Raw genomic sequence first — 26,536 nt, 5'->3', positions numbered from 1 at the left:
TGTTATTCTGCTGCATCCGCATTTGAGCTCAATATACTGGCACTGGATTTTTTGACTCGTTTTGTTAGTTTGCTTTTACAAAGCGGCAGAACAAAGATATCTAGTTTAGAATGCATTGATAATCCACGTAACTCGGCAACACTGAAAATTGTGCTAAACTGAGTTTTAAATTTGAAATTCAACACTTCGGATGTAATTTATAAATAATATAATGCATCTGAAAAAACTGAGCTAATGAATGTGGGTCTTTTGGATTAATCCATTTGTGCAGTCAAGGTTTAGCAAAGGATGTAGGTAGGTCGTAGGTTCTGACAATTGCACAAGTTAAGCAAATTCAGTATTGATTAAGTGAAACAGTCAAGCTCCTTATCATGTCAGTTAACAGCAAAGGAATGGTATAGTATATTAATTACAAAATTATGTGAATAAAAAGTATAATTAGTTCCTTGTGTCCACATTTGTCCTTCCTCCTGCTCAATTGAAGACTTCATCCTCTCTCGATCTTATTTCCTTAGGCACCTTGTAATCTTTCTCAGGATATAACCAACCAAGTTTTTTGTTATACATCTATTTTTTATTCAATATAGATTTGTAATATATAAGCTAGATAAATTAATTTCATCAATATAGATTGGTTTGATGTGTATTTAACAAATTCAAAAGTTGACAACGAACACACAAAAAACTGTCACATTTCCATATATGATTTCAAAATGAAGTATGCGGATCCAAAATCCAACTCATGTATTAATTATTCATTTTGTTTTTCGAATTACAAACTCATTTTGGCGACTTAAGTAAAAGAAAAGAACAATTAACTTTCTACAAGGAAATTTTTTTATATAATTCTGTGTGGTTCCTCAAATTTTAATAAAGGCTTACCTAATAAGAAAACTGACAAAATTCAATAATAGTCTACAAAAATCAGTAAGCAACCTTAGCTGCTTGTACGCCTATCTTGTAAAAGGTAAAAGTGAGAAAAACTTAATCAAATAAAAAGGGTAAAATAAAAGGAAAATATATGGTGAATTTTGTGTTTGTTACTATGATTTCATGCATTCGGCAAGTACATGTGCAAGTTTATTGTATGTATTGCTCTTGAGGTACAATTGTTAAGTACAAGTTCCCGCCCCTTTTCTCCCATCTTCACTATCAAATTTGGATTTCTAAGTAGAAAGTTAAAGTGATTCTAAGGTGAGAAATATGTCCTACAATTTTTTTCTATGAAAATTCAACCTCAAATTAATTACAATTAGGTCAGCGTTTGACACACTCTCTGGACATGGCTGCTTTAAAGATTCTGACAAACCACATAACCCTCAGCTCATTATAATTCAAAAAGTCTATATCTTCTAAAATCAATATCTCTTTTCAATACATGTAAATCATTTTTTCCCTTATTTGATATTCACTCATTGATAAGTCAAAAATTAATATCATTTGCAAATTAAAAAAGTTTAACCCAACAGTTTGAAATTTTGAATTGAAAATAAACATAAAAATTATAGTTCCATTGTAAATGCTAAAATAATCAATTATTATGAACCAATTTATTTACTTATTTTATGCAGAGCCATTAAATCTCTTGTGAAGTGCAACTCAAGTTGCTACTCATTTTGATTTTAATTATTCATATTATGTTTGGATGGGACAAGATGTAACACACCGCTGTACCACCAGTAGAACCTTCGCTAGACAAATTCTAGTGCCCTTTAGACCTTGCCCTTTGAACCTTGCCCTTTCTAGCGACCTTTTGATCCTTGCCTTTCCCCAGAACCTTGCCCTTCACTGAACCTGTGCCTTATACCATCAATCCTCTATTCTGATGTAACTCGCCCATTAAGTGTTTGTAGAAATACCTCAAAGAGAGTACTAGATTTCTGTCATGGCCATTTAGTTGTTCTTCCTATATGAGGCTGTTATCGTGGAACTGTCGGGGTAGCGGAGGCACGACAGTATCCACGATAAACAGGTACCTCCGTTGCACGGGGTCTCAAGTGGCCTTTATCTCAGAAACCAGATGCAAAGTGGCTAGGGCTGAACTGAGAATTAAGCGCCTAACCCTGTGTAACTCGATTGTTGTCCCCTCAAACGGCAGATCTGGAGGGCTGTGGCTGTTGTGGGGGGATGAGGTAAAGGTCTCTTTGGTGGAAGCATGTAGACACTATATTGTGGCAGAAATTGTACAAAGAGGAGAGGGTAAGCCCTGGTTGCTAATTGGGATCTATGGTGACCCGGGCAGGAGTCTTAACAACTTGATTTGGGAGAATTTAGAGCAATATACGGCTGATGCAAGTAGGCATGTGTGTCTAATGGGGGATTTTAATGCGATAGCAGAAATGAATGAGAAGTGGGGGGGAAGTGCAGTATTGGGAACAGCAAACAGATCTTTCAGGGATTGGATGAATTCCCAAGGACTAATAGATCTCGGCCATCATGGTCCTGCTTACACCTGGACCAACAAGAGGCAAGGCCTTGACCACATACAACAGCGTTTGGATAGAGCAATTGCCTCTCTGCAATGGACTCTCAAATACCCAGATACTGCTGTGTTTCACCTTCCCCGCTTCCAAAGCGATCACTTGCCAATCTTGGTAAGAACAGATCCAAAGAAAATCAGTGCTAGACCCAATTTCAGAGTAGAGAACTGGTGGGCGGCAAGGGAGGATTTTCAAGAGGTACTGATTAAGGTGGAACAGCATCAGTCTGCTGACTGGTCTGAATTAACCAAGAATTTCAAGGAAGAGGTTCGGACTTGGGAAGGCTCATGCAAAACACCTGACACAGTGCTACGAGAACTTGAAGCAAAGATGTTGTCTTTGAATGCAGCAGGGCCTCAAAATTACAACAAGGAACTAGAGGATGAGATACAACAACAACACAGTAGATGCCTTCTCATGCAGGAAATTTACTGGCACCAACGATCCCGAGTTAATTGGGCGATGCTTGGTGACAGAAACTCCAAGTATTTCCATGCAATGGCTGTGACACGAAAGAGGAGAAACACAATTCGAAATCTAAGACTATCCAATGGGGAATGGGCGGTAGATGAGAGAGAAATCAGGAATGAGTTTGTCACGCACTTCAAAGGCATATACCAGAAAAGTAGTACGAGGGGATTGGAAGAAGTGTATGACCCAGACTTCATACAAAGTCTACCTAAGGTCAGGGAACTTTGGCAGGGGCAATTAACGGATCAGCCAACAGACCAAGAGATTGTAGCAGCACTGGCGACACTGGGACCTCACAAGGCACCGGGCCCAGACGGGTTCAATGCGAAGATTGTGCAAGATAACTGGGGGCTGTTTGGACCAGTAATTCTAAAAGAGGTAAATTCCTTTTTCACAACTGGAGTCATGCCATCAAAAATTGCGAGGTCAAATCTAGTGCTAATCCCAAAAACTGATGATGCGGAGCGAGTGGAACAATACAGACCAATCTCAGTGTGTAATCTTATCTACAAGATTATATCAAAGGTTCTTACACTCCGTATTAAGTCAGTACTTGGTCAGTGCATATCTGGGGCACAAGGGGCGTTTCTCAAAGGCAGAGATATATCTCAAAATGTCATTCTACTTCGTGAGGTTCTCCATTCTTTCAATCTGAAATCATACAAAAGAAGAGAGTTTTGTTTAAAAGTGGATCTCTCTAAGGCCTTTGATAGAATGGATTGGACGTTTCTCGAATCAATCTTGACCTTGTATGGGTTTCCGACGAAACTAACGGGTTGGATTATGGCGTGTGTGCGATCGGCCCAATTCACTATCATTATAAATGGGAAAGGGGATGGGTTCTTCTCACCTCAAAGTGGATTGCGTCAAGGGTGTTCATTATCACCATACCTTTTCATACTAGGAATGGATATCCTTTCTCGTAGCATGCAAGTCAAAGTAAATGATGGAAAGCTCACTGGAGTCTGCCTAGCTCCAACAGCTGTACCCCTAACTGATTGCCTATATGCTGATGATCTTTTGATCTTTGGGAAAGCTTCAAGACAAGAGGCTCGCACCATAGGTCAGACTTTATTGGACTTCATGAAGGTGTCGGGACAAAGGGTGGGACCAGCAAAGAGTTCAATCTGGTTCAGTGGTGCTTGCACTCTAAGGGATATGTGTACTGTTTCACGTATTCTAGGAGTCCCCTTGGATGCAGATCCGGGTAGATATCTGGGTGCCCCGATAAATACATCTAGGGAATCCTTTGATTTTCTGATTTCAAAGGTCTTTGGTAAGCTCAATGCATGGAAAGGCAGACTGCTCTCTCAAGCAGCTAGGGTGGTCCTCATTAAAAGTGTGTTACTATCTCTCCCTATCTACTACATGGCAACAGTAAAGATACCGAGTGGGGTAATAAAAGAGATTAATGCTCTCATTCGACGCTTTTTCTGGGGGAAGATGGATCAAAACAGATACTTATCCTATGTTGCATGGGAAAAAGTAGCTGCTCCTATCTGTTTTGGAGGTCTCAATTTGAGAGATATGGAGGTTATGAATGAGGCCATGCTGTTAAAGGCTCTGTGGAAGTTAGCTTCAGGGGTAGAAAGCCAATGGGGAGATCTAGTAAATGCAAAGTATCTACCAAGGAGTCTGCTATGGCAGTCAAGGAGAACCTACTCATGTTCAGCCTTCTGGAGGAGTATAATGCGACTGAGAGAGAAGCTTTTGCCTCATCTCTCTTGGGAAATTGGAGATGGGAAGACCTGCACTCTCTTTGGGCAGCCGTGGTGCCAGGGCATGCTGGAATTCAAGCCAACCAGTGTGTCTTTACAAAAAGCAACAATTAGCGAATTTGTAGAGGAAGAATCAGGGTGTTGGAAGGTTGAGCAGTTAGTAGATCTCATTGGCCATACTCAAACCATGTCAGTTGTAACTTTGGTCAGACCACCTCAACCAACTCAATCTGCTGACAGGCTAATCTTTCTCCTTGCATCAGATGGAAGGTATTCTGTCAAAAAAGGTTACAGGTGTTTGAAGGAGACCCCACTATCGGGTTCTACAAATGAGGATCCGATATGGTTGTCAGTTTGGAACAAGGGATCTCTGCTGCCTCGAATCAGGATTTTTATTTGGAAGCTGCTTAATAAGGCTCTTCCTCTGGCAACAATTCTGGTAAGAAGGAACTGCTCAAACAACCCCCTTTGTTGTGTATGTGCTGAAGATGAAGAGGATGTCTCACACCTCCTTTTCCGATGCCCTTTCTCTAGAGCCTGTTGGTTCTCATCAAACTACCCTCTAAGAACTGATTACTTGCCTCAAGACCCAAAGGAAGCACTGGCACTACTGATGGGTATTACAAGTGATGAGGAGTGGACCCTATGTGCAAATACGATGTGGGCGCTATGGAGATGTCGAAATGATCAAACATACAGTAGCCTAAAGCCAACACAGATGCAATTCAAAAAGTATCTCAAGGCTATTCAAAATGAGACTTTACTGGCATCTTGTGCACCTATATCGGGTGTAGGAGGGGTACAAGTGGATCAGCAACAAGGGGAAAAGGAATACACATGCAGAGTGGATGGTTCATGGCTAAGTGACTGGAAGGGAGGGGCTGGAATGCTACTGTTCAAGGGAGAAGAACTAGTCAAGTTCAGATCAGTCAAAGCTGTTGTATGTTGTCCCCTCCAGTCAGAGGCTTGGGCACTCAAGGAGGCTATAACCTGGACCAAGAATGCAGGTATTAGCTCCTGCACCTTCATATCAGACTCTAAGATGCTGGTGCAAGCATGCAAATCATACCAGCCTCCTGTAGAAGTGGACTGGAGAGCACAACAACAAATCATGGACTGCTGGATGGAGATTAAAGAGCATAGAGGATTTGATTGTGAGCATACCTCAAGAGAACTAAATGTGGAAGCGGACCTATTGGCAAAATATGGCAGGGACTGGGAATGGGATGTGCAAGGGTGTACATTTCCCCTGTTTAGATTTTTGTAATAGGATGATAATTGGGTTGGAATAGTAAACAATGGAGGGCTTTATTGCCTCCAGATCATGTGAAACCTTGTGTATGAAACTGTCTTAATGAGAGCCTACGGGCATTTTTCCTCAAAAAAAAAAAAAAAAATGTTTGGATGGGACATAATAACTCGAGATCCTCAAATATTAAAAGGTTGAATTGAACCTTTATCGTACCTGTTAATTGGATCAGCCCATTTCATCAATACTGGAGGCTAAGCCAGGCCCAAATAGATAATGGGCCGAGACACCTGGCCCGGGTTTGATTTATAAAATAAAACAAAGAAATTTAAACTTTTTGTTCTTTTATTACCCTTCTTTCCTTTCGTCACTTGCGTTTGCTAGTGGCCTCACAAGTCACAAGCGCTGTAAAAAAACCAATTAATTTTCTGAAAGAAAAACAAAAAGGAAAAAGAACATCGAATCTAGAGAAAGAGAGAGATGGCGAGGAGAGGGATTGGAGAAGAGGAGTACGATTATTTGTTCAAGGTTGTTTTGATCGGCGATTCGGGGGTTGGGAAATCGAATCTCTTATCTCGATTCACGCGAAATGAGTTCTTGCTAGACTCCAAATCCACTATTGGGGTTGAATTCGCTACGCGCACGCTTCAGGTCTCTATCCATCTCCAAAGATTATTCCAATTTTCTTATTCTACTGATCAAATTGGATTCCGGTTTAGTACGAAATATTTACAAAAAAAAAAAAAAACACATCTGAGTTCAGTAATTCATTTAGTAGAGTGATTGCTTTTTATTTTTTTCGTTCTTTTTCTAATTAAGGATATTATGCTTTGATTTGATCTGGAAGGTATACATAATCAATGATTTGGTAAATTCTCTGCATCTTGAACATTTCAAGTCTGTCTCTTATTTGCCATTGGAAAACAAAGAAAAGGAAAACCATTTTTATTTTATTATAATAGTGGTGTCAAGTGAAGGCGCAACCAAATGCAATATTAATTCAATTGTTACTTTTATATTTTTTCCTTTCTATAATTGCGTTGAATTAAGCTGGCTTTATAATATAGTAATTACATAAAAAATATATACTCTATTGAAATTAGGGATCTGGATCTTACCTGTTGGCATACTAGTTCAGTGAAACTTTATTTTATACTGCACATCAGCACATGTGATTGTAGTGTTTGTATTAGTGTTGACTAATTTCAAATTTCAAATGTCTTTTAGTTACAATTTTCAAAATATTTATTATATTTGTTTTTAGAACTACCATAAGGTTGCTGTCACATTAACTGCATAGTCTGGTCTATTTTTCTAGCTGGTCATTTTCTGGAAAAATTCCTGTGCCTCTACAAGATCTCAAATTCCCTTGTACAGAACTAGAAGTTTCTTATATTTGCCTTGTCACTTACCCCACCTCTTTCTTTTTCTTTTCCTTTTTCTTTTTTAAATGCCAAAACACACATGTTCCTCATTTTGTTGAGATTAACCAGGTATTTTTTTAAATTAGCTTTTGTGTGTCTTTGATCGGGGTTTATGTTTCAAGAAATTATATTTTAGATATGTGGATTTTGCAACGCACATAAAGTTTCTCCTCTTTCCTTTTTTTTCCCATCAATATGCCTTGGTGGTTCTAAAAAGACTTTTAAAGTCATCTTTCCTGAACTGATATCATTCCTTTGCAAAATTTCTGAAGGTGGAGGGAAAAACAATTAAAGTGCAGATATGGGACACGGCTGGTCAGGAGAGGTACAGAGCTATAACAAGTGCATACTACCGTGGGGCCCTTGGTGCGCTTCTGGTCTATGATGTCACCAAAGCAAGCTCATTTGAGAACGTCAGTCGGTGGCTCAAGGAGCTCAGAGACCATGCAGACTCCAACATTGTCATCATGCTAATAGGTATGGCTTGTACCATCTGATCCCAATGCCTACAGTTGAACAGTAACTAAGAATAAATATAATTGCTTATAAAAGAGGTTAAGATAAACTTTAAATTTAAGAGTTAACAAGCATCATGAGCTGATATTCCTACTGGTAGTAGACCTCCACAAGCACCAACGAAGCATTACACATATAAAATTTAAAATCAAGTTGGCACTTGGTTTGCGACCAATGTGAGTCTGGTATCAGGATCTTGCTGTATGGTACCAATTTGGACCCTATATGATCCTTTATCCTGCTATATTTCTCGAGATATACTCTCCTTGAAAAGAAATCTTATTACCGTCTTGTATATAATATGCATGTATTAGGGGTAACAAGATCAACCCAAAGCACGTCCAGTTAAGGGATAAACTTTAAAATTCTCAAATACACCTTAACACCACTCTAATCAAGAAGTGGGATTTAATTGCAAATTTTCAAACCAAAAAAACGAAGAAGAAACAGAAAAGACCCTTGTCTCCTCTTAGCGGATATTGAATTTTTCATTACAGGCAACAAGACTGACTTGAAGCACCTCCGAACAGTGTCGACAGAAGACGCTCAGGGATTTGCTGAGAGTGAAGGCTTGTCTTTTATCGAAACATCAGCTCTTGAGGCCACAAATGTGGAGAAATCATTTCAGCTAATTCTGGCCGAGATATATAGGATCGTAAGCAAGAAGAATGTTTCTACTGAAGAAGGTGCAAGTTCATCGACTGGTGTTAGAGAGGGGAAAACCATCAATGTCACGGCTGATAATGGTGGCAAAAAGCAGTGTTGTTCAACATAGATTTTGGATGTTATTAAAGAAATGTTCTGAATTAGTGATGTGTCAGACATTTTAGATGGCAAAGCGCGTCAGGGGCCAAAATGCAGTTCCCTGTTATTACATTCTTTGTCCTAGTGTATCTTATGGATTTTGGGTGTTAAGAGATTGCTTGTTTTTTGCAATCTTTTAGTATAATATTGGTTTTTCTGTAGAATAAATTATCCTAGTTTTTCCTCAAAGCTAAAGTGTCAGTTTCCATTACTTATAACCTGCGTGTAGTGCGTACTGTGCGTTTTAACGTGTGTGGAAAGCATATTGGAGTGTTTAAAAGGTGAAGTCTCAGAAGATACTGGCTTGTGAAAGAAATGATAGCAACTATCTTGCAGTTTTTTTTTTTTAAATTGAGTTCTTTTGTATGAGATGAACAGAATATTTTATTTTGTTTCGGAATAAAAATAAAAAGTCATAATTCAATCACTTTAAACTTAAAGCTTGTATTACGTCAATTACTTATCTTCAATTATCTCAAAATATTGCAGTCGGTTTTGACTCTCATATAGACTACAACTCCTCAAATAAACTAATACACCAAGTTGTTTTGTTTATATTATCTTAACTAAAATGATAATACTGCACTTGCAATTTTTTTTACTATTCAAAAGTAAATGAAGACTCTATCCCCTTATTTTAGAACTGCTTTGTAGAAAATGATAGATTTTGCTTTAGCAGGCAGTACGCAAGAGAGAAAAATAGTATTTATACTGAAAAAGAAAAATCAATATGGAAAAAACCGTGGACGGCAGGATTCGAACCTGCGCGGGCAAAGCCCACATGATTTCTAGTCATGCCCGATAACCACTCCGGCACGTCCACCTTATTTGTTCATTTTCGTTGGATATAATAATATATAACTTATTTCAATATGCTCTGATATATTAGAGATCGTTTCATATGAAACGGCGGCGATCTACATTTCATAAACGGGTCAGCTCAATACTCAGCACCTAATTGATTAGGTGCGATTTCCATCTCAACTGCTTCAAGCTTCTAAGACTGCGAAAGGTCGGACCTATGGCGCAAGAAAACTCCAAAGGTCTGTTCATTTCCTCCACGTACTGATTTTATCTGTTCTGCATATTTTTGCTAAAATTAAATTTTCTATGTATGTTTATCCTCAAATTGATGTCAACATCGCGTAACTTACTAATTCCAAATGGATATTTAGATGCTCTTATCTGCAATTATTAAGATTGGTCTTCGATTGTTGATTTCAGATTGTACCGCTGAATCAATCCAAATTCAAAAACCAAATACTTCGGTAGAGCCAGAGGAAGTTAGAATCAAAATTTTGTTCTTCGCAAGGGCCAGAGATATTACAGGAACCGCTAGTTTAACCATTGAAATTCCATCTGGTAGCACAGCTGGAGATTGTATGAATTACTTGTTGAATCGGTTCCCTAAATTGGAGGAAATTTACAACTCCATGGTCTTGGCACTAAACGAGGAATATGCACCTGAAACAACTGTTTTGAAGAGTGGAGATGAATTGGCAGTAATTCCTCCAATAAGTGGGGGTTAAAAAACTTATTAGGAAAAAAAATATATTCTTTTTCCGGGTGGGGGTTTAGTTATATTAAGTTATAATAATTATGTACAAGATATTGGAATGATATCAGACAATTATGATCAACATGATATTTTTCTCATTTAAGATGTTTCCTTTGTGAGATATTCTACTTGTGCTTTTGACTGAAAAAGTCTATATTTTGGACTTCCTTTACCTGAACCGACGCGTGCTTTTAGATATATAATTTTGCTTCTTGATTTTTACTGAAGTACGCCGCATGGAAAATGATTTTTGTAAAACTTCGATCAAAATCATAGAACTCTTGGCTTGAAATTGAAACAATAAGGATGGGAAATTGTTTTTATTTCTTTTCTTCTGTTGGACTAACTTTCTAATGGGACCATAGTTGTTTTGATGCCAAGTCAAATATTAATACTTTCAAACACTAAATTTGTGCCATTCACTTGCAACTGAATGTTTTGTTTGCAATAGAAAATTCACGCCAATATTCCTTTTTAAATAGAAAGTTCATCAAGTCGAAGCTTATCAGTAGGAATATCAATTTTGTGGAAGGGCCTAGCTGAAAGTGTTAGCACTTAGCAGTGTGAATTTCTTGGTACTTGATAAACAATTAGTCTTTAAACTGTTAGCAGTATGAAGCTGCTAAAAGAACTCTTTTGTAGACAAATATTTTAGGTTTTTTTGGGTTTATTTGGTTATTGGGATTTAATTACTGGTTTCAAGATTTATACTGGTACTGGTCTGAATGGTAATCTTATGAACTGACTGGTGCGTACTTGCCTAGAAAAAAATATAGAGAACATATTAAGAGGGATACAGAAGTTACAGCTGTTATTGTAACATTTAATATTTAAATGCAAAATCTATTAAAACTGTTCAAATAAGAAAAAAAAGAAAAAAGAACCACGAAAATTGTTCTACAATGCATACAAGCACATAACTTGCTCCATAGTTCATAAATGGCAATTAGCATGCCACTACTTTACTTTACTGTTACAATAGCCCATGGATTCGCATTGCCCCCAGGCGGTAAAATTTTGATCACTGGTATGTGTCGTACCTCTGACAATGTTTGATGGAGTTGTACAGCAATAGCAACAAATTGGGCCTCTTTCTGCATAAATATGCAAGCAAGGTTTAGGAGAAAGAAAATGTGGGTTGATATATATATATCCAAGTTTAATTCATTGTATAAACTTAGTGACAATCTATTGCCAAGTTCCTTACCAGAAATCTAGGCTAGTATTGCCAGACTGAAAAGTTGAAAAAAGCAAGGAGAAAATGGACAACATCTATTGAGATACAAGACCAAATGCTAAAGAAGGGTTTTACATTAGTAAAAAATTGTTCACCTAAGTGGAAACAAATTTCTTGATCAATTTTTTATTTTCTACAGAATAACAATTTCAAATTACAACATCTTTACTTATCCTTGCAGTTAATTTTAAGTAACTAATAAAGCACCTTAGATCAATGATCACATTTGATCACAGAGTATAGCTGTAGTGCATTGCAACCAAAAACAAAGATGAATGAATTGAGTACAGGTCAGGATTACTGTACCAACTGGAATATCTCAATGTGGATCAGCACATGACAGTACCAGTACACGTCAGTGTGTTCAAACTTGTGCCCAAAAAACTTGGCACCTAAATTAAATGCCCATTTTAGTCCATCTATCACTGTATGAACTGAATATTACTACAGTTACACGAATGAAGTGCTATTGCTAGTTGCTACTCTCAATTTGGTCTAAAAACAAATGTTGCCAACTGTCGGTATATAAAACTCACACATACCTTTCCACTGGTGGTAACAGATCTTCCCTTGTCTTTAATTCCGAAGACCCTCTTTCTCAGTACCACAAAACCGACCATGGTCGCAACTACCGACATGCACCAAAACAGCTTAGAACCCATGCCAACAACACCAAAGTACTTGAACAAGTTATCTAACCGAGACTTCCACCAAACAACAGGCCATGGTTTTCTTCTACCCGTTGCCTCCTCACTGGCCGAGTTCCTCTCCTGATCAGAGACAAACACATCTCCTTCGGTTTCAGATGAGTCATGTTCACTGTTGAGTAGTAATAGATGGTTCTGCCTCAGTTGCTCTGGCTCTCTGTAATGATTTAGTTGCTCTTCTCCAAGGGATGTATCATTGGTGGGGTCAAGAGAGAAGTAGTCTCTGTCGATGTCGGCTTGGATGATTTCCCACTCTTCAAGTGCATCCATGCTATGTGCCATGAGAGACCTAGAGAGAGGAAGAGATTTTTTTGTATGAAGGAGATTAAATGGTAAGTGGGAGTGATGCTGGATTGCAAGAGATATTATTTGATGGGGACTGTTGAAGTCTCTAATTTCTTCCGCTTAGGTGTACTTTTTATGCACTTTAACTGGAGATTTTTTAATTATAGAAAATATTATAAAATAATAGAGAAAAAGAGAAAGAGTGTCTTGATATTTTGATATATAGAATGATCGGTGGAATTTTTAGATGTAAATTTTAGATCAGTAAAAATTATACCAATCCAAAGATTTTTTATTTTATAGCTTCTCAGGATTCGCTGAAGATATGCATGAATAAAAAAACTTTCCAAAGTTCGGATCAGTATAATTTTTACCATCCAAAATTTAGATTCAGACAATATTTTTTTATGCATCGAAATATTAAGATATTATTTTTCTTCCCCTTTCTCTTTATTATTTTTATAATCTTTTTTTGTAAATAAATATTCTCCTTTCACTGCTTCGTAAAAGTATGCTATGGAGAATGGAAATCTACATAAGTTTGTAAGATATTTTTTAATTTGGCTAATTTTGATGCAGTTTAACTTCGTAAAAGCAATTATTTTATTAGTTTATGTTGTCTCTCATTGAATAATTCAATTCGAATTTTTTTTATAAAAAATATGAACTTAATGATATTCTAGATAATATAATTTTATTCTTTACTAGATGTCTAAAATAATTCTATGATTTTTCAGCAATACATCTGCTTCATAAAAGCTGACCTTGCTGAGTAGCTACTGCTACTTAGGTAATTTTTTTTTGTTTTCTTATTGGATAATGAATTTTGAAAGTTTTCATTCTGGCAAGTATTTGGACAAAATAAATTTTTTTTGGCAGTATAACTTTTTGCTTCGTTACATACCTAGAGATTTTTCTTATTATTTATGAATGATGATTAACTTTTTGCACTATAATCAGGAGCACAACCAGAATTTGAGTATAGGAGGGCTAAACAACATCTTTTTATTTTTTTAAATATTGTTTCGGACAATCGTAGTGAAAAATGAAAGGAGATAGCAAAATTGGGGATTCTTTGAAATCTAATGGTGTTTTTCGTAGCTCAATATCCTACCTACCTAGCTTCTAGATCCGCTTGCTAGAAAACTTGGTTGTTATGCTTAGTTGTATCAAGGTCTCTTCTCTGAGAAAAACATGGTGCTTCTAAAGTAGGAACTTGTTACGTTACGGAATTTTAACAATTAATTTCTTAATGTTTTAAAGGCAAGAATTGAAAATCATGCTAACGAAATAGAAATTTAAATCTTAAATTATGCTTCTCTAAATAAGTACGACAAGTGTGAATCGAAACTGCGTCGAAATTTTGAGATTTTGACACTTTATAGGCTCAGTGCGTCTGCACTGGTGGTGAGTACGGGTGACTGACCTGCACTGGCTTCTGTTTTCCTTAAATTGTTTTCTAAATTTCTGTGAGTGCGAATGGGTTGACCCGCACTGGATATCAGTGCGTCCGCACCCATGAATTTTCTGTGTTGATTTGAAATTCCTGAAAATTGACTAAGTGCTGGGTGCGGATAGGCTGACCCGCACTGGAGTCTCAGTGCATCCGCACTGGGCTCGGACTTTTCCAAATTTTTTTGAAAATGACACTAAGTACTGAGTGCGTCCGCACTGATGGTGAGTGCGGGTGGATGACCCGCACCGACACCAGTTCTTTTCCCTGCGAAGCGCTGAAAATATCAACTAAGTACTGAGTGCATCCTCACTCAGATCCAGTGCGGGTGAGCGACCCGCACTGGACGATTCTGAGGACGATTCTGAGGGTTTATTTGCATAATTCCTGTGTTCTTTCTCTCCCACTTCATTCCTTTCCCCATTTTCTGTGAATTTCACCCAAGAGAAAAGAAAAAGAGAGAGAGAGAGCTCCTTCTTCCTCTCGAACCACCGATTGTTGCGAGAAATCGAAGTTGGAACCGAACAAGTGGCCGTAGAACTCTCCTAGCCCTCCTATTCGGTATTCCTTTCTCTTCCCGTTTCTCTCTAAAATCTCGAATTTCTCGATTGCTCGGGTTTTCATTTTAAACCCGAGATTTGTGTTTGAATTGCTTGTAGACTAGCTCCTTGAGCTTCTTTGATTGTTTATTTTCTGATTCTTTCCCGATTTCATCTCGATTTTGGATTTTGACTTTTAGGGTTTTCGTACCAAATCCGAAATTTGGAAAGGTTGATTGATTTATTAGGCTAATCCGACCAAACAGACTGGTAATCGGTAGGGCTACCTCTTGATCTTGAAATGCTAGAACGTGTATCGGTTAATTCGAATTTTGACAAAATTAGGGTTAACCAATCGGTAAATCGAATTGTTACGGGAACCGAATTTGTGAACTAGTAAATGAATTATTACCAAATTGAGATCGTGTATGGTTTAGAAGACCCAAATAAAAATTCTGAGAAGTTAGAGATTCTTAAGCGAGAAAGAGGAATATGAAAGTATAAGCCCTAATATAACTCGAGTGAACATCTCGATCGTGAACCAAGGTTAAATCAAGTTTATGCGTAATATAGGCGTAGGCTCGGTCGAGCAAGACTTTGCGGGACACTTCAAAACGTCTGATCCATAAGTACGCGATACGCTCGTCGTAAACAGGTGCGGGATTCTTGGACTTGTTTGATATTTCATTTTCAGGAATTAAATTGTTTATTCATTTGTCATGTTGAATGTCTGATTGTTGCATCATTGAATTGCATAAATCATTTGCATAGCCCAATCAAATTAAACTCGAATTATGATGAATGAAATGATTTGCATGCTTGTATGGTTGCCATTTGTGTCGATATATTATGATCTGATTTTGGTTGAAAGTCACCACGAACTATGTATGTGAACGGATTTATGAAGTTGAGCTGTATAGCTGACTTGGATCCGACGAATTGTGTGTGTGAGCGGATTTACGAAGTTGAGCCGTATGGCTGACTTGGATCCGACGAATTTGCAAGGTTGAGCTGTATAGCTGACTTTGAGCCCTAGATCCTTCTAGCACTTTAGGTGAACGGCCCTCAGTTTTCCCAGTACCGGTTGGGACGAGGGGTGAGTGATTGTATTGATATTTGGATTGAAATCGTGGGTGACAAGTGTTACGTGTTACGTTACGAAATTTTAATAATTTATTTCTGAATATCTTAAAAGTATGAATCAAAAAATTATGCTAACAAAATGGAAGTTTAAACCTTAATTAAGGTTCCTCTAAATAAGTAAGTTAAGTGTGAATCGAAACCGCGTTGAAATTTTGAGAATTTGGGACTTTATAGGCTCAGTGCGTCCGCACTGGTGGTGAGTGCGGGTGGTTGACCCGCACTGGCCTCTATTTGCCTTGGTTTGTTGTCTGAATTTCTCCTCAGTGCTTCCGCACTGGTGTGAGTGCAGATGGGTGACCCGCACTGATTCCAATTTCTCTTTTCCTCCAATTCTGACCAAGTCCTGAGTGCGGATGACCGACCCGCACTGAAATTGAGTGCGTCCGCATTACGCTCAGACATTTTCCTTGTTTAGTGCCGTTTTCATGAAAATTTGACTAAGTACTGAGTGCGTCCGCACTGGGGTATTGTTTTATGTGTTTTCCAAGCTACCGAAATTCTGCCAAGTGTTGAGTGCGGGTGATTGACCCGCACTGAAAATGAGTGCGTCCACATTCGGGTATATTTCTGTGTATTTTCAACTGCTGAAAATCTGTTCTAAGTGCTGAGTACGGGTGGCCGACCTGCACTGAATTGAGTGCATCTGCACTCAGGGTATCTTGTCATAAAAGCCCAAAATTTCTTTCTTTCTCTCTCTTCCCCTCCGCCCCTTTCCCCATTATTTTGTGATTTTCGCCAAGAGAGAAGAAAAAGAGTGAGAGAGCTTCCCTTCTCTCTCTAACCCCCGATTGTTGCGAGAAATTGAAGCTGGAACCGAGTAAGCACTCGTGGATCTCTCCTAGCTCTCCTATTCGGTATTCTTTTCTCTTCCCGTTTCTCTCTAAATCTCAAATTTTCTCGATTTCTCGGGTTTTCGTTTTAAACCCGAGATTTGTATTCGAATTGCTTGTAGACTAGCTCCTTGAGCTTCTTTGACCGTTTATTTGCCGATTCCTTCTCGATTTCAGCTCGATTTCGGATTTCAATTTTTAGGGTTTTTGTGCCAAAACTGAAATTGGGCATAATCGTGAATTGATTAGTTTAATCCAATTGATTAGACTTGTAATCGGTAGGGTTCCCTCTTGATCTTGAATTGCTAGAACTTTTAACGGCTAATTTGAGGTTTTGACCAAATTAGGGTTAACCACTTGGTGAATTGAATTGTTACGGGAATCGAAACTGTGAACTAGTAAATGAATTGTTACCAAATTGAGATCGTTTATGGTCTAGAAGACCCAAATGGAAATTGTGAGAAGTTAGAGATTTTAAAGCAAGAAAGAGGAATAGGAAAGTATAAACCCTAATATAACTCGAGTGAATACCTCGATCATGAACCACGGTTAAACCTAGTATACGTGTAATATAGGTGTAGGCTCGGTCGAGCAAGACTTTGCGGGGCAAATCGAGACGCCCGATCCTTAATTAAGCGGTACGCTCGTCGTAATCAGGTGCGGGATTATTGGACTTGTTTGATACTTTATTTTCAGGAATTAAACTGTGTATTCGTTTGTCATGTTGAATATCATTGATTGCATCATTGAATTGTGTAAAGCATTTGCATAGCCCAATCAAATTAAACTCGAATTGGTGTGACTTGAGTGATTTGCATGCTGGTATGGTTGTTGGTTGTGTCGATCTATTATGATCTGATATTTGATTGAAAGTCACCACGAACTATGTTTGTGAATGGATTTACGAAGTTAAGCACTTGGATCCAATGAATTTGCAAAGTCGGGCTGTATGCTGACTTTGATTCCCAGGATCCTAATGGCCTTAGGTGAACGGCCCTCAATGTTTCCCAGTACCGGTTGGGACGAGGGAGGGTGATTATGTTATGAGGTGTGAATTTGAATCGTGGGTGACATGTGTAACGTCTGTGGCTCGGTGGCATTCTCCTACGTGTTAATGCATTTGGAAGGTCAATTGAATATTGCGAATATTGGAAACGATTCTAAAGAGAATTTTCTTTATATGATTTGAACCAGACCTTAATAAACGGTTAAGCCAAGCGATTACAGATGGGTGTCAGATAAAGGGTCCAGCTCGGTGGGCCATCTGTAGGTGTCAGTAACCCTACAGATGTGGGTTTGATAAAGGGTCCAGCTCGAAAGAACATCTGTAGTTGCTACAAGCCCTAATGAGTCGAGTTAAGCCAAATATGTGTTGTGTTTGAAATTCATCTTGGAAATTCCGTAAACTGTGATTCAGTTCGATTTATTTGTTGTCGAGTATTGGCATTCTGTTATTTATGAATATATATACATCTGTTTGAATTGCTATTGCATGGGTTTCATTTTTGAATATGGAGTTTGATTGCAAGTCCAATAGTCTAACTGTGGCAAATTCGCACTGAGAATTTATTCTCACCCCCACCCTTCGGGTTACTTTACAGGTACTGGTGCGACTGATTCCGGAGAGGCACGAAAGTAGTAGGCCTTAGTAGCTTACCATTACATGACCCTATTTATGTTTTGTTGTATAGATTTAGGGTAGGCCTCATGGTTGGTATCCAGATGAGATACTTTTGTTATATTATTTTCTGTCCAGACTGTGTACTCTTATTATATATTAGAAACTTGTTTTATATTGCTTGTTGTTTGGATTAAATTGTTAATTGCCTTGTAAGCATACACGGCGTTGTATGCTTACGGCGGGGGACTGTTACAACCCGTGACCGCGGGGTGTGACATTACGTCTATGGCTCGGTGGCATTCTCCTACGTGTTAATGCGTTTGGACGGTCAATTGAATATTACGAACATTGGAATGATTCCAAAGAGGATTTTCTTTATATGACTTGAATCAGACCTTAATAAACAGTTAAGCCAAGCGATTACAGATGGGTGTCAGATAAAGGGTCCAGCTCGGTGGAACGTCTGTAGGTGTCAGTAACCCTACAGACAAGGGTCAGATAAAGGGTCCAACTCGAATGAACATCTGTAGTTGCTACAAGCCCTAATGAGTCGAGTTAAGCCAAATATGTGTTGTGTTTGAAATTCATCTTGGAAATTCCGTTAATTGTGATTCAGCTGGTTGAATTGTAGTCGAGCATATGCATTCTTTTATTTATGAATATGTATCTGTTTGAATTGCTATTGTATGGATTTCATTTCTGAATATGGAATTTGATTGCAAGTCCAATAATCTAACTGTGGCACATTCGCACTAAGAATTTATTCTCACCCCCACCCTTCGGGTTATTTTACAGGTTTTGGTGTGACTGATTTCGGGGAGGCACGCGAGTAGTAGGCCTTTGGTAGTCTACCCTTCTATGACCCTAGACATATTTTGTTATATAGATCTAGGTTAGGCCTTACAGTTAGTATTCGGGGGAGATACTTTTGATGTATTATACTCTGACCAGACTGTGTACTCTGATTTATATTTAGAAACTTGTTTTATATAATTTATTGTCTTGATTTCCTGATTGAAATGTTAATTTCTTTGTAAGCATACACAGTATTGTATGCTTACGGCGGGGTACTGTCGCGACCCGTGGTCGCGGGATGTGACAAAACTCATCCTTCGTTATAGTGCTTCTAGCCAGAATTTAACTTATGGCTGAATGCTTGCTTCCAGAAAAATGGATTGTGTTAAGCTTAATGTATTTGACTTGCCTATCTGGACTAAATAATTCATTGACTTGAAGCTTAAGCATACAGATTACATAAAGTATATGTTAGTCTTAGCAAAGATCTTAATCTGTTATTGTACTGATATGTTCTAATGCTTTGTCTCATTGAAGTTTAGTGCTCATCTCTAGTTGGGACTTTTTTTCGTTTTCATTGGATTAGTCACTATTTTATTCTTTATTGTTGATCTCCGAAGACACAGTAGCATCTTTGCTTGACCATTCATATTCTTAGCATCCCTTGTTTCTAGTGTTATTCCTTGAATACTTTTATCTGGTGCATACCTACCTTTTTAAACCCTCTGGTACGATCTTTTTTGAAAAAAAAAAACATTTTCTTTTTTCACTGTGCACACACAGAAATCGAAGCACCCAAATAGACATGGAAGCCCAATCCGTGATTTTGAGTTTTAAAGTTTACATTCAAGTCCCTTTAAATTTATTAAATTATTAGGGGTGCTAATACATATATAAGAAAAAGAGTAAAGCTAGCGTGTGACATGCTCACCAAGAAAGTTTGGTGAGCATAACTCTAAAAGCATATCGGATCAACGTCAAATGCCAAATCCAAACCGTTGAAATCCATGTACTTCATGAGTGATGCATATATATGCAAAATTTTGAAAGTTTCGAGTTTATTTGCTACACGGTCAAGTGGTCAAAGAAATGAACATTTTATTATAAGTTATTTTATATATTCAATTTTTATTATTTCTTTGACCACTTGACCGTGTAGCAAATAAACTCGAAACTTTCAAAATTTTGCATGTATATGCATCACTCATGAAGTACATGGATTTCAACGGTTTGGATTTGGCATTTAACGTCGATCCGATATACTTTTGAAGTTATGCTCACCAAACTTTCTTGGTGAGCATGTCACACGCTAACTTTACTCTAAGAAAAATATCAATAAGAGTTTCTATAAATTTGGTAGTAAATTTTGAAAATTTTGAGGTGGCTTAGCACCCTTCAGACTATGACTATAATTATATTTTTGGCCGTTCAATGTAGTTTTTCCTTTCACGCCCTTTTGGTTGAATCTTAGATTAGGTCTTCCAAAACAACAAGATCGCCCTTGAGAAATCATTTCCAAGTTTCTAATGGATTTCTCCTCTCAATTCTTTGATGGTGGAAGAAGGGAGAAGGCTCTGAGAATTCTGTCTAAGAATAACCTCTTTTAAGAATTCTGAGTTGAGTTGGTTCATCTTGTGCCTTGGGGACCCATCTATATATAGTTATACACTTTTGGTGACACGAGTGCGGGTGGTTCACCCGCACTAGATTCAGTGCGTCCGCACTGGGTCAAAACGTGTCTAAGTAACCGCTTTAAAATTCTGCCCAAAAATAGTCTGTATCCTGAGTGCGTCCGCACTGCGCTCGGACTTTTTTCTGCATTGAACTTCCAGAAAATCGACTAAGTTCTCAGTGCGGGTGGTTCACCCGCACTGGAGACTTTTTCCTCTGTTGTTCTGAAGTTCCCAAAAAATTGGCTAAGTACTGAGTGCGTCCGCACTCAGATCCAGTGCGGGTGAGCCACCCACACTGGGCTCCCAAAAGCTCCCCAAAATTTGGTTAAGTCCTGAGTGCGTCCGCACTCAGATCCAGTGCGGGTGAGCCACCCACACTGGACTTCCAAAAGGCAGTTTTCTCAATTGCAAATTTCAGAATCAGTCCATCAATGATTTGATCTTTGCCCAAATTGTTCTACACACTTATGGACCACATCCTATTGAATACATTGATTGTCTAATATCTTAAATCCATATTATATCACTTTAATTGTGACAACCATATATGACAATAAACAATTCATAATTATATTATATATATGCTCAACGTTCGATTAAGATCCAACATTGAAATCTTACGTAGTCATATAGGTTCGGTAATTCAGATGAAAACTAATCGATAACTTCTTTTATAACTTTGATAAATACTAGAAACAATCCTGCTTAAATCTCTAGATTTTTCTAAAGTTTGGCTACATGTCATGATTTAATTTTTTGGCTGCTTAAATAAAAAGAAAATCGTAAATTTTAGTATCGTTCGTCACGCAATTTTCCTTGCAACTTTTCCCTACCCGCGTCCCACTGTCAGCGTCCGTGTAATGAGTGCCCGACCCCACCATTACGATCATGGCTTCTCCCATTAATTATCACCATGTCAACTCCATTAAAACAAATCGCAATAATCCCACCATTGGGTTATCAAGGATAACTCCGGCTGTTTAAAATTGAGGGATCCAACTAATCCGTTTCCCATCAAGACCCTCCCAGCTTCGTGTCTTTTTACCAAAACCTCTCTTCATCGTTGCGAACTGCCATTATTTCGCGCAAAAACAAAGAAAGAAGCTAAAAGAGAACGAGAAAGAAAAATGGATTCTTCGAACCTCGCCTCTTTACAAGAAGAGGGATCGGAAGAGCTTCTAGAATCTTCTTCAGCGTTCTCCCCTTCCAATGTCCCGCCTCGTCCCGCAACTCAGTATACAAATTTCCTTTTTGTTTTCCTGATCTGCTTCTACTTGTCGTCACAAATTTATTTGGCCAATTTGAGATTTGTTTATATATTTTGCAGCTTCTTTTCTGTATTATTACTGATTTAGAGGTTGTAATTGGAAATTGCCCCTTTTTTGTTGTCTGAGTGGAAATGTGCTTGAATTTTCTGTGTTAGGGTTTTTGAATCGTTGGAGTATCGTTTTTTGGATTGATTACCGTGTATGCTTCTATGTTATTAAAGGAAAAATTATAAGCTGGTGATCTATCTCAAATTTCAGTGATTTTAGTTAAAGAAAAGGACTTTCCTCTTGATTAAAAAAATTCTCTCAAAATACGTGCTGTACTTGAACTATACTGGTATGGCTGGTCGACATATACTTGAATAGTGGATACAGGATACCTGACCAGCATGATACTGAAACATGATTGTAGTTATCTGAAATTAAGATATAGTGCAGTATAACATTCTATTTCACTTTGATCATTCTATTTTTCTTTCCTTATTTCCTTCACAGCCATTCGCTTCAAAAGTACTCACCATTAGACTGGCAAGGATTTTTTGATAAAGAAGAAGACATTACAATTCCAGGAACAAATGATGTAAGTCTAAAATGTATTAATTGTGGCCTAACATTTTCAATGATAATTTAATTAATTTAATATATACTAAACCTAATATAATTAAAAATGACTCCTATTTTTATCTTATTTATTGCTTTAGGTTTTCCACATTTATACAGCTGGATCAGAAGGGCCAGTAGTTTTATGCCTTCATGGAGGTGGTTATTCTGGGTATGACTATCATTTCTGCTTCTAGAACCTAAACTAAAAGCATCTAACATTTAAAAAAAAAAAAACTAAGTTCTTTTTTTTAATTTTGGACCAGACTTTCTTTTGGTTTAGCAGCAAGTAAAATAAAAGAAAAGGCGCGTGTTGTTGCAATGGATTTGCGAGGCCATGGCAAAAGCTCCAGTGACAATGATCTTGACCTGTCTATTGAAGTAAAAATTGTATTTCTTAGAAGTTAAACCTCGGCAATTCTGTATTTTCACGAGTTAATAAATATGTTTTTTCTGACTTGTTTTTGGTTAATAATGTGAATATCTTTGCACATTTTAGACATTATGCAATGATGTGATAGCTCTTATCAAGGCAATGTATGGAGATTCTCCGCCTGCAATAATACTTGTCGGCCACAGGTCTTTGTCGTATTTTGTCTTTCAGATTTGTGCTATATAACCTGATATTATTTCTTTATTTTAGATTCGCAAGTTTATATGATATATGAGTTTTTATGTCTTTTTTCAGCATGGGTGGCTCAGTGGCTGTGCATGTTGCGGCAAAGAAAGCAATTTCTAGTATTCACGGTCTTGTAGTTGTTGATGTAGTTGAGGTCTCTCTCTCTCTCTCTCTCTCTCTCTCCCTCCCACCTTTGCGTACTAAGGGCCTAAGGGGTAATTTTTGAACAGGGAACAGCAATGGCATCATTGATCCATATGCAAAAGATCCTATCTAGTAGAGCGCAACATTTTCCTTCTATTGAAAAAGCGGTACAAAATTTTGTAAACTTATTTATTTGCTTAATATTGTTAAAACTAAATAACTCTGGCTGCAATTTCATAGATAGTTTATGTTACAATTTTAGTTTCTCAACAATTCCCCACCTAATCCAATTTGGAGAATTATTTTTCTGCCAGAATCTGCTAATCTAATTTTATTTTTTGTATTATTTGTCTAAGTCGACTGGTAATCAGTTGCAGTTTTCTCATCTATATCTTGACATTCATAATGTTACTCTTGATTTCATAATGTTACTCTTGATTTGGTTTAAAAGATTGAATGGAGTGTGAAAGGAGGCCCATTAAGAAATGTTGAATCAGCCCGCTTGTCAGTTCCATCTACAGTAAAGTATGAAGAGTCAAGAAATTGGTGAGCATTATTAGTTCTCCAAACTCTTTTTATTGGGCAAATGCACAATTGTGTAATAACTTGACATGTCAACTCACATAATGCAGTTATACATACCGAACTCCTCTTGAAAAATCAGAGAGATATTGGAAAGGCTGGTGAGTCTATCATGTCTTTAATAGTGTAATTCTTTAACAATTCATAAGTTCCTTGTGAAAATTTGATATTTTTTTCATCATATTGTGCATTGTTAAGATTTTTTTCTTTTTCCCCTTATTGTGTTAGGTATGAAGGCCTTTCAGACAAGTTCTTATCTTGTCCTGTACCAAAAATCCTGCTCCTAGCTGGTACTGACAGACTAGACAGGTTCCCTTCAATATTACCCTTTATCACATATAAGTTATCAATTAAAACTACATTTTTACCTTTCTGGTTTGTTTTCTTAAAAAATTTAATGCCGTCTCTTGTTGTGTGGCAGATCTCTGACAATCGGTCAAATGCAAGGGAAGTTTCAGATGGTGGTTGTGCGCCACACTGGCCATGCTATCCAGGTTTTTTTTTTTTTAAGTTGTATCATCACCAATGAGAATGTTCATTAAAAGTATTTAGTAATTCAGAAAATCTGAACTCCTCAAATGTTGTTTTTTTTTAACAGGAAGATGTCCCAGAGGAATTTACTTCGCTTATATTGAACTTCATTTCGCGCAACAAAATAGGCCCTCATGGCGTTGAGGTTTGTGAATTATTCCATTATGTTAGACTTTTTTAAAACTTGTATTACGATATACCACCACCATCCCCCCCCCCCCCCCCCCCCCCCCCCGACCCACACACACACAAAATAAAAAGAGGAGAGAACTGCACTGATAAATGTTACATACTGGACTTGATCAGCTCATAAAATCAGCCAGCATGAATTTCCTTGTGGGTTGAAGAACCTTAACTCACGTTTGTCCATGGATTAAACATTTATAACTGGTAGAAGTTGATTTTTGACTTATTGGATTCCTTTTCATTTTTCAGATACCTGGAATTCGGAGCTGGAAGCACTAAATTAACTATTTGGTACCTGTAAAATTTTGATGATGGGATGCTGATTTAATCCTTGTTCTTTCTATTTTGTTTAGTTTGTATGGAGTATTGACGTTTTGTCTTTCACACTTTTGTGTTTTATGTTATGTGTAATGAATGCTGCCGTCAAGTAAATAGAAAAAGGTGCAAAAACTTTGTTGTTCTGCTTCAATCCGTACTGAAGACTTCTTGAAATTGGGATTTAGTTCTTTCAGAGCTGAAACTTTAAATGTTAGGCAGAGTGTAATGGTTGTTTAATTGCGCTTCTTTGTATCAACGTGTAGCTTGACCTAACAGGAAAACCCGAGTCCTGTAATACGACCTGGAGGTATTAGAGCACTACCGATTCTCTCTATATTGCATGGAGACGCGTTTATCTATCTTCGATAGATCAAAGAGGAGGGCAAGAGACGTAAAGGGACAAATTTCATCGGTACCACAAACTGTAATATCTATCTCAAATCAGAATATTCCAAGCAAAGTCTGGTCACTTGCTATTAGATGGCGGTACAAGACCCGTCATCCCAGACTTTTCTATTCATTCAAAACCAATTTGACCCGTCATACCTATAACAGACCGCAAATGAGTTCTCCAGAAATTTAAGTAGAGGGAAGGGGAGGGGTAGAGGTGCTACTTTTATCCTATTATCTGGATCCGATCCGGAACCGAACCGGATCCGACCCGGATCTAATTAATTTGGATAGGGTATGGTTCAAGAAAATATAACCGGTTAAATTATGGGTACAATTACAAAATTAATAATTTAATATCCGACCCGGATTCGATACTGTAATGGGTAGGATATGGGTATCATTTAATTATCCGACCCATAATCGAACCCGACCCAATACCCGTATAAAATACCCGATAAAATATATATTAATAACTCTGCATCAAGTTTTTGTGTTAGATAATATATTTCAGCTGTGCTATAGCTTGTTAAAATTTAACCAGGTTTATGCTGCTGTTTTACACTAGCTTTTTAATTACGGTCTTAACAAGCTCGGTTCTTATGTGCTATATTTTACTAATAAAAAAAAATTATGCTCATATGACTAATCTAATATATGATATTTCCAATTCAATTTGCTATGTTTATACACACATGAGCTTTAGAATCTGCTTTTAGCACAGGTAATAGAGTAATTGATGACAAACGAGCAAGTTTGGAGGCATCAACAATTGAAGCTCTCATTTGTTACAGCGATTGGTAAAATAGTAATTGAGATAATCTACTTCCAAATATTGAATCAATAGGATAGTATTTTTTAATTTAGATAGATAACTAATAATTTAGAGTTATTATTTTTATTTTGCTATGTAGCATGTTATATTTTATTATTTATGAACAAGATCAATAGTGTAATTTTTATTTTGCAGCAGTTTTTAATTTATATTGTAATAATTTATTATATGAGATGTTTAAGAAATTTTAATTATATTTAAATGTAAATAATTTCTCAAATGCTTTGGAGTTGTGACCTATACCCGCTCTGGATCTGGAACCGCCCCGTATCCGAACCGGACCCGATAATCCACAAATAACTCATGGGTATCTATCTATCCGGAACCGAAAGACTGGACCCGAAATATCTACGGGTAGATAGGTATCCGGATCCGGACCCGACCCGGTTTGAAACAAATAAGTGTATGGATCGAAGTTCAGACCTGAACACTTTTAGAGTACGGGTCCAAATATAATATTACCCGGATCCAACCCGACCCGATAGCACCTCTAGGGAGGGGATGATGACCCAAAATCACTTTCCAATAAATTCCTTGGACGGTGAGGAATCCATCCCCGC

The 26,536-nt window shown here is 37.5% G+C and overlaps 4 protein-coding genes and 1 non-coding gene across 7 annotated transcripts; 3 read left to right on the top strand and 2 right to left on the bottom strand.

Moving 5' to 3' along the window:
- The first annotated feature begins 6,258 nt into the window (after nt 1-6,258).
- On the top strand, nt 6,259-8,857 carry LOC144566339 (ras-related protein RABA2a-like). The gene is made up of 3 exons (XM_078316352.1): nt 6,259-6,569; nt 7,615-7,819; nt 8,356-8,857. Exons 1-3 carry the CDS (start codon nt 6,399-6,401, stop codon nt 8,631-8,633), a joined length of 654 nt encoding a protein of 217 aa, XP_078172478.1. The 5' UTR covers nt 6,259-6,398; the 3' UTR covers nt 8,634-8,857.
- Nucleotides 8,858-9,403: 546 nt separating this feature from the next.
- On the bottom strand, nt 9,404-9,485 carry TRNAS-AGA (transfer RNA serine (anticodon AGA)). The gene has a single exon. It is a non-coding gene; the product is annotated as a tRNA-Ser (tRNA).
- A 77-nt stretch (nt 9,486-9,562) lies between these two features.
- On the top strand, nt 9,563-10,323 carry CNX7 (co-factor for nitrate, reductase and xanthine dehydrogenase 7). The gene is made up of 2 exons (XM_078316803.1): nt 9,563-9,705; nt 9,887-10,323. Exons 1-2 carry the CDS (start codon nt 9,684-9,686, stop codon nt 10,189-10,191), a joined length of 327 nt encoding a protein of 108 aa, XP_078172929.1. The 5' UTR covers nt 9,563-9,683; the 3' UTR covers nt 10,192-10,323.
- A 703-nt stretch (nt 10,324-11,026) lies between these two features.
- On the bottom strand, nt 11,027-12,552 carry LOC144565904 (uncharacterized). 2 transcript variants are annotated; one of them, XM_078315746.1, is made up of 2 exons: nt 12,000-12,552; nt 11,027-11,314 (listed from the first exon to the last, which is right to left on the bottom strand). In XM_078315746.1, exons 1-2 carry the CDS (start codon nt 12,444-12,446, stop codon nt 11,183-11,185), a joined length of 579 nt encoding a protein of 192 aa, XP_078171872.1. In that variant the 5' UTR covers nt 12,447-12,552; the 3' UTR covers nt 11,027-11,182. The 2 variants fall into 2 exon arrangements, with proteins under 2 accessions (XP_078171872.1, XP_078171871.1); XM_078315745.1 differs by having other exon boundaries at nt 11,994-12,542.
- An 8,951-nt stretch (nt 12,553-21,503) lies between these two features.
- Nucleotides 21,504-24,902, top strand: LOC144565902 (esterase/lipase/thioesterase family protein). 2 transcript variants are annotated; one of them, XM_078315742.1, is made up of 13 exons: nt 21,508-21,737; nt 22,267-22,351; nt 22,473-22,543; nt 22,638-22,752; nt 22,871-22,950; nt 23,060-23,144; nt 23,221-23,301; nt 23,586-23,680; nt 23,767-23,817; nt 23,945-24,025; nt 24,138-24,210; nt 24,315-24,392; nt 24,683-24,902. In XM_078315742.1, the coding sequence occupies exons 1-13, from the start codon at nt 21,631-21,633 to the stop codon at nt 24,710-24,712; spliced, it is 1,032 nt and encodes a 343-aa protein (XP_078171868.1). In that variant the 5' UTR covers nt 21,508-21,630; the 3' UTR covers nt 24,713-24,902. The 2 variants fall into 2 exon arrangements, with proteins under 2 accessions (XP_078171869.1, XP_078171868.1); XM_078315743.1 differs by lacking the exon at nt 23,767-23,817 and having other exon boundaries at nt 21,504-21,737.
- The last annotated feature ends 1,634 nt before the right edge of the window (nt 24,903-26,536 follow it).

This window comes from Carex rostrata, chromosome 15 (assembly GCF_964058835.1).
Source record: "Carex rostrata chromosome 15, lpCarRost1.2, whole genome shotgun sequence".
Classification (NCBI taxonomy): Eukaryota; Viridiplantae; Streptophyta; class Magnoliopsida; order Poales; family Cyperaceae; genus Carex; species Carex rostrata.
This window is presented reverse-complemented; position numbering and strand designations above follow the sequence as displayed.

Coding starts and splice junctions, on each gene's coding strand:
- LOC144566339 (XM_078316352.1), top strand. CDS start 6,399: ATGGCGAGGAGAGGGATTGGAGAAGAGGAGTACGATTATTTGTTCAAG. Junction 6,570..7,614: donor TCGCTACGCGCACGCTTCAG/GTCTCTATCCAT, acceptor AAATTTCTGAAG/GTGGAGGGAAAAACAATTAA. Junction 7,820..8,355: donor CATTGTCATCATGCTAATAG/GTATGGCTTGTA, acceptor TTTTCATTACAG/GCAACAAGACTGACTTGAAG.
- CNX7 (XM_078316803.1), top strand. CDS start 9,684: ATGGCGCAAGAAAACTCCAAAG. Junction 9,706..9,886: donor GGCGCAAGAAAACTCCAAAG/GTCTGTTCATTT, acceptor TGTTGATTTCAG/ATTGTACCGCTGAATCAATC.
- LOC144565904 (XM_078315745.1), bottom strand. CDS start 12,446: ATGGCACATAGCATGGATGCACTTGAAGAGTGGGAAATCATCCAAGCC. Junction 11,315..11,993: donor CCACCAGTGGAAAGGTATGT/GTGAGTTTTATA, acceptor ATATTTATGCAG/AAAGAGGCCCAATTTGTTGC.
- LOC144565902 (XM_078315742.1), top strand. CDS start 21,631: ATGGATTCTTCGAACCTCGCCTCTTTACAAGAAGAGGGATCGGAAGAG. Junction 24,211..24,314: donor ACACTGGCCATGCTATCCAG/GTTTTTTTTTTT, acceptor TTTTTTTAACAG/GAAGATGTCCCAGAGGAATT. Junction 24,393..24,682: donor TAGGCCCTCATGGCGTTGAG/GTTTGTGAATTA, acceptor TTCATTTTTCAG/ATACCTGGAATTCGGAGCTG.